We start from the raw sequence: 12,863 nt of genomic DNA on the forward strand, positions 1-12,863 counted from the left end.
ATATCCTGAGGTCCATTCTTGCCTCTATTATTCTTAGCTGTCATGGTGGGACTGGCTGGTGCCAGTGTTGAACACAGCCGGTCCTGCCACAGACAGGAACGATATGGTTGTTTGATTAAATGATGTTTATGAAATGATTACTGTTGGGTGCATGGAAACCGTTCCTTCTTTATTATTATTTAAAAAACATTTTAAATAGCAGATTTATAAGTTCACAATGTGTCGTGGAGCTTGTAGATCTGCTATTTCTGAAAAGGTTTTGTACCTTTACCTTTGTAGCCTACTTCATGTATTTTGATTCCAATGCTTTTGTACTTTTGATCAAGTAAAAATGTGAATAGGCCTGCATGATTTTTAATTGTAACAGAGTATTTCTACATTGTGGTATTGCTACTTTTACTTACTTTAAAAATGTGAGCTTTTTCCACCACTGACCATGTCCATAGAAGCAATCTACAGCCATCTATCAACCAGGCAGACTAAAAGTCCATGCAACAGTCATCATGATTTCAAACAGTGTTTACAAAACAAATGAAATGTATTATATACTATCAACATAGGCCTACTCATGAGAGTGTAAATGACACTTTCAGAAAACCTTTGAACCAAATATCTTCATATCTGGATGACAATTTGGATTTCTGTTGTTTCTACAAACAGCTTAATTTTTCACACTGATGAAGCCATTGCATTCACTTGTATACAGTGTAGCTGCAACAATATTTGGTTATGATTTGACGTTTTGGCACTGTATACTGTAAGCTACCAAGATATCATGGTTGTTTATGTAGTGTCATTTTGTGGTTCCATAGTCCAAGAATGTGCCAGACTTTTCTTCCAGATCATTTTTATGTATTTCCTATTTATATGCAATGGCTTTACATGGGTTTATGTGCTTTAGAACTCTCCAGTACGATCCTTTATAGCCTACCAGTGTTTTATATTATTTTTTTGGGTCCAGTGCCACCTATCCAATATCCTGTCCCTTATCATGTCACATGATACTGACATGCAGTGGTGGGAAAAGTACTCACATGTTTTACTTACTGTAAGTAAAAGTATCAATACCACAATGTAGAAATACTACCACAAGTAGAAGTCCAGAATAAAAGCACTGTACTTAGTTACTTTACACCACTGCTGACATGATACTGACGTGATACTGACAGGATACTGACAGGATACCTACCATGGTAGTGCAACATCACCCCTCTCTGTACACTTCACAACAAATCATACAACAAAAACACAATAGCAAAGAATACACAGTGTAAATGTGCCAGCACGTATGTATGATCAAACAATCGATATGCGGCAGTGTACAGTGAGAGACATGTTACCTCGTTACCATGGTAACATAACATGTTATCATGACGGCCCTGTCAGACCCTGTCTCCCTGCTTTAGTAGCTCTCCAGACATGCTTACACCTGTAAAAACTCCCATTCAACGCTTACAAAGCCGCCCTTTAAAAAAGTATTGCTTCCAGCTCAAACTTCTCAGTACGCCCCTTGGGGGGCTGTACCGCCCCCGTTGAGAAACACTACTTTATACAGTATAATATGTTCCTCATTCACCTCTATCTTTGTAAGTTTCTTAATTAAGAAAAGTCTATAGTCAGATTAATGACATGTTCTTAAACTGCAGAACTGTTCTTATACAATCTGTTTTCTTATAATGATGAATCCCATATCCTCATAACTTGAACGGGTGTGCCAGTTTATCCTAATTAGCATACCGTCTCCCTCTTGAAATAATGGCAATGTCATATTTTCAAAACTGAATAAAAATAACCAAATATAGAAAATATATTTATAAAAATATATATATATTGTCATTTATTATACAAAAAAATCTATAGATAAAATAAAAGAAAAAAATCTGTCCTCACAAAACAAGCCATTATTTTAAGGTAGATGGAGCATCTACTGAAGGTAGATGCTCCACCAGTCTTTATACGTTTCTACTTAAAAGTCTTTCAATCCCCATAAAAGCTGCAAAGGTGTGCAAAGCTGCACACAGAAATCACACAGAAAAATAAAGTTGAGAGAATTAAGTCCAGAATGCCTACAATAAAGTCTAAAGAGGGTGGAGCATCAGCCTCCAAGCAAACAAAAAAACATCAATAGTTCTGTAGAGGTACTTATGTGAACAAATTAAAACCACAAATAATTTGATTTCTTTTCCTTTTTTTATTGACTTAGGCAGGCACGTTAATCAACATATCGCCACAACTAGACAATGTAAATGTAGTGAAATTAGCACAATCGCTAAATTGTAGCCATAGTTTATATTCAGTACAGTAGCATCAGTAGTTGATATAAAATAACAAACAATTATTAGTTATTACTCTCTCAGTGAAAGCGGTACCATCCAGAAAGTTCACACAGCTTAGTGCAAGCACGGAGTGAAAGTTTTGAGTAGTCAGACAAACGAGGTTTATCACTCCAACACAATATGCCAATCAGCATGAGACTCAGCTCACAGCAACCCAAAAATAAAGCCATGTACAGTAGCCTATAAGCCTTTTTCAGTTCTAATGATGTTGTGGTGTTCTATTTCAGACTCGGCCTGTCACAATTATTACATAATTACCTAATCCCAATTAGCCCATTTGAGACAATTGCAATAATTCTTTGCATTTAAAACTGTTGTGATATTTTCAAACATTTTCTTAAGAAAATGGAAATAGCAGATCAACAAGCTCAAAACGTGGTGTGACATTGAACTCTTTTCCTAGTTTCTGTCTAATAAAATATTCAATCAATCAATGCGAAAGGTCGATCCCAGGGGAGAAACCGGGCAGGCATATCCTACACCCCATGATCATGAGGAATGCCCTACGGAAGGAACTATTGAAGAAAACATATATCAAGGGATTTAGAGAGGAGTTGAGATATGTTAGCCAAGTGATCACTTCCCAGACAACCGGCGCCATGCCGTTTTCAATGAACGGGTCCACGATGTTGACCGTAAAGAAGGGCAGCCAAAACAGCAGGAATACTCCCATGATGATCCCCAGGGTCTTAGCAGCCTTTCCCTCCCTCCTCATGGCATTACGCTGCTTCTTGTCTTCAGTCACACAAGAAGCCATCTGGCTTTCCATGGCACTGATCTGCATGGCCTGCCGTTTGGCCGCCTTGTAGATCTTCCAGTATGCCACCAGCATGATGACCATTGGCAGGTAGAAAGCCACCAGGGAGGCCATGACGGCGTAGATGCGGTTAACCAGAAACACACATACGTCTTTGGGCAACGAGATGACCTCGTCTTTTGCATGGAGACCAAGCATTATGGGACCAAAGGAGATCACAGTCGGGACCACCCAGCAGACTACAAGGAGGAATGCCACCCGACGTGGGGACATCTTTATGGAGTAGATCAGCGGGTTGCAGACGGCATAGTAGCGGTCAAAGGCAATGCAGCCAAGGTGCAGTATGGAGGCAGTGCAAAGCATTACGTCTAAACTTGTGTGCAGCTGACAGAAGAGCGCCCCGAAGTGCCAACAGCCCCCCACTGTCCGAATCATACTATAAGGCATCACTACAAGGCCAACAAGGCAGTCGGCTACTGCGAGGGAAAGGACAAAGGTGTTGGTGTGTGACTGCAGCTGTCTGAAGTACATAATGGACAGGACCACCAGGAAGTTCCCCACCACTGTGAAGATGATGGCCAAACTGAGGAAAGCATACAGGAGTACACCGGAGATGGGGTTTCTCATCGTAGAGCAGGGCTGATGGTCGATGTAGGCAGATGTGTTGGCATGCTCCTGCCAGCCTACACTGCTGTTATCCATGGTCTTATCCGAAATCTGTCAAAACACACACAGAGACACATTGTTTTAACGAAACCCTTGGCCTGAGCTTGCAGTATGTCTGGAATGTTTTATTCTACCAGTGTTTATGGTAAAACAAGTTCAACCTGATCAAAGATAAACAAATAACCCCGGATTCCATCTCCATGTAAATTCCTGCTTCATGTAATTAGTTCATTAGTTCATTTCCAAACTGTATGTTTTATTTTGACATATGAATCTAACTAACTGTTAGATGATCACCGAATAAAGGCCCATCTCCCGTCTAAAAGTTTCCATCTCCCTATGTGCTGAGCAAAACCAGATGCTCTTGTCATCTGTACAATCCACTCTGGCCCCAGGAAAGTTACAAGTGAACGTGTTTGGCAATTGTTGATTAAATATTGAAAAAAGGCAACCGCACAAGTGTCAAATGATGCCTGGAGTGCCTGGGAGACTTTGAAACCGGATAAGAGTTGACGTGAGCTAACTTATGGTTCCGTTTCCCTGTGGACCTTTCCAGAATTCTCCCCCCTACTGTCATCAGAACTGTTGAAGTGCAACATGTCGCTAACGTGACAGACCATATCATCTTCAATGATGTGACAGCAACCTTATGGGACTTAAACAGGGCATATTGCATTACATACACTGCAGGGGAACCTTATGATGTTTGATGACAATTTCAGGGATGTATTGTATCGCGTACCCATGGGGTTGTCACCTACCAAGGAAATTAATTGTCTCAACTGTGGCAGCAATCCATGTTTTTCGTGCAGAAGAACATAGAGTGACTCAGACAGGCGGAACGATATCACTCTGACAGCGCCGGTGGAACACTTGTAGCTATCAGAGCAAGCCTATACAGAAATCATGTTCTGGCTGAGTTAGAATGGATTTTTAATGAATGCCATGGAGACTGTGTTCTTGTGAAATGGTGGCACTTAATGATGAGCAAAATGTGCCTGCAAGGGAATATATATATATATATATATATGTATAACATTAGAGAGTTTGTTATAGCAATACCTATATCCTATATCCTATTGATAGCTGACCTAAAATTCTATCAGTTTTTACACTGGGCAAATCAGGTCAGGTTCTACTTTATCCATGTGTATCTCTGTGTGTACAAATGTGACAAACGGGCAGAGGTGGGTAGTCATTTCCTCAGTTACATTTACCTAAGTAACTTTTTCAATGAATAAATACGTTTCATTGCAAGGGACAGAAGTAACATTTAAATGATTTGGCTACATTCCACTTGTTACTTTTGATTTGATTTACTGTGTAAGGCTATCTCTGATGGCCGTGGTAGGTTGACATTTTTTTTTTTTAAATCAAATCAAATCAAAACAAATTGTATTTCTAGAGCACATTTACATACAACCAGAGATTGCCCAAAGGGCTGCCCAGCAAGAGCAAAACATCAGATCATTGAAATAATGAATATACATGTGCCTATGAGCCTTTGAATACGCCAGACATACGTAACACATGGAAGCAAAACAATAAATAAATAAAAGCAAGAGTGAAGAAGTGGGTTTGGAGCGGGGATTTAAAAACCTCAATGGACTGTGCTGATCTAATTGGAAGGGGCAGACTATTCCAGAGCCTGGGGGCAGCAGCAGCAAAAGCACGGTCACCCCTACATTTTAATCTAGTGTTGGGTACAGCTAGCAACAGCTTGTCAGCAGATCTCAGAGCTCTGGCAGGGCTGTAGTAGATCTGAAAGATAAGACGGTGACAGGCCGTGAAGTGTCTTAAACTAAAGAAAGACTAAACAAAGAGAGGGGCAAAGAGTCAAAGATCGTGACCTGCTAAACACAACATTATCATTAGAGAAATCTGTGTCTACTGCAGGCATGTTCCAACAAAGTCCACCCTATAGGCCTTCATCTCCAGCTATGTTCTTGTGGTTCTCATTAAAGGAGTAGTTCACCCAAAACATTTCTTATTTTCTATCAATTACACACTCCATGAAGCATTAAATTCATGGCTTTTCTTTTTTTTTGCGTATTCCTAAACCAATAATTTGATGAGTGGCCAGAGACTCAAATTGCAGGTCATTGTTGCAGGTCACCAACAATGCAGGTCATTGTTCCATCTATCTGCTTGCTTGGTTATCTAATCTTAATAGAAGCATGGTTTGCTGTCACTTTGACATTGGTAAAACTTAACAGATTCTAGAGTAGACGGTGACAAATTAAAGGAAAAACTGTCACGGTTTGAGTCAGGACGGAGTGTGGGACCCAAGTGCAGGAGAGAGACGGAGGCTGAAGTGAACGGTTTAAAGTATTCATTAACTAAAGACTGGAAAACAAACAAGGAAAGTGACTCAAGCTCTAACTACACACCCCATGGGATACAATGAACAAGCAAGAACAAATTGCAAACACAGGGATTAAATAGACAGGGAAATAATAAGACACAGGTGAACTCAACAGACAATCAACACTGGGATAGGCTGAGGGACTAAGAGGACACAGGAGGAGAACATGACTAATCAGAGGTGAGACAAGACAGGTAACAGTAACTAGGCCTAACAGGAAACAATACTACAAAATAAGGTACGGAACATCAGCAGGGCAACAACAACAGAGTAACAGAATAACAAGACTACATACAGAACAGAACAAAGGCCAAATAAGTCGAAGACCTTATTAGGGCAGGAAGGTCTAAATAATAAAGTCAGAGTGCGCGGCCCGAGGAGCGGACCGTGACAGGCCTACAGAACAGGCCTAAAGTGTCCACGACCATATAAGGGCAATGGCGGTCTAAATAATAACATCAAAGTCCACGGCCCGAGGAGCGGACCGTGACAAAAACCTGAATAGGCATAGAGAAACACAACATTTTTTAGCCATTATTTTTATGCCATTGTTTTATTTGTTATGTATTTTTGTTTGGTCTGTAAAGCCCTTTGAGCTGCATTTATGTCATGAAAGGTGCTATATAAATAAAGTTTATTATTACTATTATTAACATTACATCCTATCATGCACTGTAGAATTCATGATGCTGGGCAGGCCAAGTTGACCTTGGGTTTTGGAAAAGAAGAGCAACTCTTCCCCAGGTGACTTGCAGCATGTGACCAGACGGTGTCAGCAAGGACAGTCTGTCAACAACTACATAGAGGGATGTTATAGTAGGGTGCATGAACCCCTCTTTACAGTACAAAGATGAATGCACATTTGAGAGTTCAGCGGTGTAAAGCCATAGGCACTGGTCTACCGAAATGAGAAATGTGGTGGTGATATGGTCAGATAAGTAAGTAATCCTTCCGGTCCGGGGGTATGCTGTGTGTCCCCATAGAGGAGGACAAATTGATACAATTTTAAACACCTTTGATTTAAAAACACTTCCAGGATGACAATGCCATCATCCACAGGGCATGAGATGTCACTTAATGGTTTGATGTGTACTGTATGACACCTCTGGAAGTTTTTGGAATGACGGGTTAGACCATCATCTTCACCACCATCATCAAACTCTCATTCTCCAGTAGAGTTCCAAAGACGCGTAATCTGTCCAAGGATCAATAAAGCCGTTCTGGTGGCTCGTGGTTGGCCAACACCTTACTAAGACACATTTATTTCCTTTAATTTGTCATCCGTTATACTTTACATTATACACTGTATACATCTATTGTATATGGACACACTTGACATCAAAACGTTAGTTTAAATAAATATAACTGTGTGCTTCAGTTTCATCCTCTCACAAAGTGGATATTTTTGTTTCTCCTTTTATTGAACATTACTAGTATCATGATCATTTCCTGTTTGTTCTAATCCTGTAAAAGCTAGAATGATTGTATGACAGCAAAGGACATATAGGCTACAAGAGTACCAGGGTCTGTTATTTTTGTACAATCCCTAACCGCTTCCATCATCCAAAATAAGCAAATAATTAGAGTTAGTGTGGTGATTCATAATGCCAACAGACAGTAAGTATGCGTTGATTTCATGTTTTAGGAATTAGGAGCAGGACTGTACCTTGGCACATCATGGAGCAGCATAACACTGAGAGAATTAGGCTTTTATCAGCTTTTCATCTCGTTGTGCCAATAGCCAGTACCATTTTAAAGACACTGTTCATATTAATCATATCTGATGGGTGATTATAAAATAGGAGTTTTACACCACATAATTCAAATATATTCAATAAATCTCACTTTTTTGTGTTAATGTATTGTTTTATAGCAATACAGGTAGTAAAATAAATATGCTATGATGCTATGGTTTTGAACTTGACTTGAATTATAGTTTGTACTCAATACAATTATAAGATTGCAAAAAGTTGTGTTTCATTAGTTATCTACCTGTCGCTACTTGCTGTATTTTCAAAGATTTACATTTACATTTACAATCCATATAAAACACTTTTTTGCTATTGTACATGCCTCCAACCACCAGGAGATTGGTGGTGGTTTCATTTTTTATGAAAATATTTAAAATATTATTTCATATATATCTAATTTTCTAATTTATCTAATATCTAAATGTCTCCCTGACATTTTAGCAAACTCATCATGACCTCAAGACAAGAATCTAGTATGGAACTTACCTTTAAATGGTGAGAAATTATCCTCCAAGAAAAGTGTGTGATTGTACAGAGTGATGAGAGGGATGGGAGAGATGGAAAGTGAGCTGTTAAGACAGAATGCAACACTAATCACGGTCTCCTGCCATCCAGGAATAGATGTGTGTATGTGTGTGATGTGTGTGTGTGTGTGTGTGTGTGTGTGTGTGTGTGTGTGTGTGTGTGTGTGTGTGTGTGTGTGTGTGTGTGTGTGTGTGTGTTCGTGATACAATGAGGCACGCTTACAATCAAGTGCATTGTTGTACCAATGCAAGGAAGTGTCATTAATTTTTTTTACTATTAAAATAAAATAATGGAAACAAAAAAAAGTCAATAAAGATGATAAATCTAGATTGTCTTACCTATATGATATCCATATCCTCTAAAGCTTGCCTCTCTTTGAAGTGGATATTTTTGTAACATTGATACAAAATTATATTGAAGTGTGGTTGACATTAAATCCTTTCTGTTCAGTATACTGTAAATTACCCTAGTATTAGTGTATGATTGTATATGATTCATGTAAAAGCTAATGACAGGAAGACATCAAAGGTATGCCCAGAACTATATTTTGCTGAATGGCTGTCGGTTATGAGTGATGGAAGAAAGGTAGGTTGTGAATGTTGTTGAAGTTGTAATATGGATGTACTGTATTATATTAGTCCTATAATAACATAACATAATTGAATTGCTTAGCAACAGTATTAGTTGCAGTCGCTTGTGTGAAGCTGTCATTATTTGTCCCTATATCTGGGGTGCTTGTTCAGATCTGTAGCCTAATATTGTTATTGTACTGGTTTCCAATTCTTTCCACTTTATCCTTCCTTCATTATAGCTAACAATAGATGTTATTATGAGCAGGCCAATGCAGAACACATTTCGTGCTTGTAATGTAGGCTACTGGTATGTCTATAATAACAGCATATAGGGTGTCATGTAATACTCCATCACACAAAGGTGTTGCTTGCCGATAAGAACGTATGAGTATAAATGCAACGTAGCTCTGCCTGTCATTCTCTTTCATGTGACATTAGTGTGCATTAGAGCACAGCTAAACACGGTCTTGCCTGAATACCTCGAATCTAAGCCAGAGACGCATGTCCCTCAAGTGTGTGTGGCGGATGTTGTTTAATTAAACATGGGGAGATTTTTAATGAAGGATTTAATAAAAGGACCCATCGGCCCTCATGTGACTATAGTGTTTTTTTTTGTGTGTTTTTTTTACAGGCTAGTCATTCATGTGTGTATTGCACGTGCATACTGCAGAGACGGTAGACAGGCTGCACATCTGTGCTTTTGTACCTAAAAGAGGAGTGATCAGAGGTTGATTCCCGGGCTTTGTTACATTTACTGCGGGACAAATAGCCTATAACGACCCTGCTAATGTGATTACACATAATTATCATTACGAACAGTGTGGTAAAATCCTGACAATTTAACCCATTAAGACCTGAGGCCGATTCTACGAACGCCTTCTAAATCAGTAGTTCTCAAACTTTTTCGTGCCACGGACCACCAAATGGATTATATTTGGCCGCGGACTCCCATCTGAAAATGTTTTGTACCAGGGACCCCAGAAGAGAAGATTTGTGTAAAAGAGTCATTCCACGAATTCGGTACACTTTGCACTTTTTTTGTGTGAAAAATCGATGGAAACAAATTACTTTTTTGAATAGCCCACACCATTAAGGACATATTTAACATGCAGAAAAACATATTTTCCCATCTCAGGCATTAAATTAATATTTTTATATGGAATAATATATGTAACAGGGTTGACATTCATAACGGGGTTGAGTGGAACGGGGTTGAGATTTTTTACTCAAGATGGCCATAACTCTACCTGTGATGATTAAGAGGAGACCACATGGCATGCATGACATTAGTCAATCACATATATTGCTGAAATGACAAAGACAATTTAAAATAATAATAGTTTTCAATCTTTATTTCATGTAACGGGGTTGAGTTTTTTATGCTTTACGACCACGCTTTGAAAGTATAAATGACCCTAAATAGCTGTATAAGAAGTTCGAAATGTTCCTTTTTCTGCAGCATCTTGCTCAGAAGACTTGTAGAATGCCATCACATGTTGTTGATGCCACAAAAGGGTCAGTTTATACTTTTTACAGAGAGGAGAATGACTTGTGTAACGGGGTTGAGTGTGACTGTGGGACAGAGCTATATAACGTGATTTTAATGATAAATCAACTATTTATTAAAAAACGAAACATGACTAGCAATAGAGTACATTGCTGGTTTTATGTGAATAATATAAGTTATGGATTATTCTACACTTTTAGTAGTCATATCTGAAGGCCAATCTCTCTATCGGCCATTGGGGACATGAAAAATGGGCAAATTTAGGCGGTGTCTACTGTAGAAAAGGCAGATAATTTCAGATATAAAGATAAATATATAATATTTTTACATAATAGTAAAGGGAACATGTCAATTGATTCTAAAAAGCTTTTAAAATTTGATTTTGGTGACCCGATGGATACAATACACTTAAAAAGGTCAGAGGGGACTGCAAAGTGCACCGAATTCGTGGAATGACTCAAAAACTAAATCTAAAATTATTGCTGAGCTTGTAGATCTGCTATTTTTGAATAGCCAACCCTAACATCGAAAAAGAAACAGGTGCTTTCCTGGTTTTAATGGGTTAATAATGTTTACACTGTGTGTGAATGTTATTAGGCTACAGCACGTGGTTAAATTACAGTTTAATTTGTGCATTTTATTTTGGTCTTCAGTTTCTATAGCTTTCTATTGCTGGTCTAAATTGCAGGGATCACTTTTCTAAGCAGAGTGCTTTGTTTCACTGGCAAAGGCTACATAATGTCATAATGTCATGAGCTGACTCTGGCATAACAACTCAAGTTCTTGAAATAATGGAGGGAAAAACTGGAGGGAAGAAGACCGAACTCACAAAAGTCATGAAGCCTAGATGAATCGCTTGACTCAGGGGTACATTTTCTTATCCAGTCACAAAATCTACTGTTTCTCATCCTTAAGCTGCAATCCATAACTTTTTTAGTGATTAAAGTGTTTTTTTTAACCTATTTGTATGGTAGAGTACACAACTATATCCAGATTTGAATCCCTTGTAGGACTAATAAATCTTAACGGTTGCTGCTTTAAATAACCCCCTTTTAATGACCCGCACTTCTGTAAAAAGTAGGTGCCTAATATGTCAGTCAGATAAGATGAATGTTCCCCCTGGGGCAGGGGATGCACTGACCCTTGAGAACCCACTAAAACAGTGACAGTAATAAATGACCATAAACACGTTCTCTCTGATAAGAAGCAACTAAGCAGGGGCAAACTTGTAGTCTGATTGATGTCTTTTCCCCACAAAGAAGTTGTTCAAACCCATGTTGAGAAGCACTTCCATCAAAATGGGTGTTTTATCATTCAACTTCAATTCTTTGGGACACGAGGGTATTGGGGAGCATGCCTGAGTCCGCCATTGTCTTGCAGGAGCAAACACACATGTAACAGCATTGAGTTTGTGAGACAAATCATATAAAGTGGTATATTTTCATGTCCTAGTGCAAAACTATGGCCTAAATATCATAGTGCAGGGACCTGCAACAGGAACAAAATGACGACGGGATATTCAAATATTGCTTTTTGAAGCTCCCGAGCCACAACATGGAACCAAATCCACGCAAGAAGCACCATTTGCACTCAGGTGACATTGATTACCTTCCCCTATTCACATGTCCAGGGTGTGACATCACTATGGCTAAAATAATTCCAAGTTCAACTTCAAGTTTAGAGGTTTAAAACAGTGTGTTTAATTATTTTCCGTCCAAACTTCGGAATTCAAAACATAGGAAACAAGGATTAAACTAAGAAGACTTTACTCGACACGTAGAACATTACATACACCTTTTAGAGAAAAACGAACTCAAGAACAGCCGGTGAACAACTCGAATATACAAACAAACAACGGGAAACCTGGCTGACATACAAACTATGATGCAGTAATAGCTCATTAACCAGATCAGTCTCTGGTGGACTTCACAGGTGACTCAACTAAGGGCACACAAAAGCACTGGGGGGAAGGGAGTGGTGGGGGGAATTGGGAGTGGCAGGGGTAGTGACCGTGACAAAAACAATATCAATTATGCATAAGGTGTGTAGTAAAAAAAAAAAGAGCAGAGTACCTGAGTCTCGACTCTCTTGTGCAAGTAAGAGACATACTGTAGCTTAACAGCTATATCAAGTATGTCATAAATGTGAGAGAATGGAGTATATTCACAATCATATGTATTTGCACACTGTATACATAAAGTGATAGTGCATCATCATTGCCTGTTTTTCAACAGCCTAAACTGCAGATTAAAGTAACAGATATGCATGTTAGTTTGCTGGGTCCAAGACAAATACCCAACTCTGTTTTGTGTACTGGATCACATCACATGGTGATTCCCTTGGTGTCTTTTATACAATACAGCATAGCATATTCTAATTTAGTA

The 12,863-nt window shown here is 38.9% G+C and overlaps 1 protein-coding gene across 1 annotated transcript; it reads right to left on the minus strand.

Moving 5' to 3' along the window:
* Positions 1 to 2,766: 2,766 nt before the first annotated feature.
* LOC311054683 (5-hydroxytryptamine receptor 4) lies at positions 2,767 to 3,795 on the minus strand (the record flags this gene model as incomplete). The annotated part of the gene is made up of 1 exon (XM_084070687.1): positions 2,767 to 3,795. One exon carries the CDS (start codon positions 3,793 to 3,795, stop codon positions 2,767 to 2,769), a length of 1,029 nt encoding a protein of 342 aa, XP_083926813.1.
* Positions 3,796 to 12,863: the final 9,068 nt, after the last annotated feature.

Source organism: Gymnoscopelus microlampas, assembly GCF_963454915.1.
Source record: "Gymnoscopelus microlampas genome assembly, chromosome: 2".
Classification (NCBI taxonomy): domain Eukaryota; kingdom Metazoa; phylum Chordata; class Actinopteri; order Myctophiformes; family Myctophidae; genus Gymnoscopelus; species Gymnoscopelus microlampas.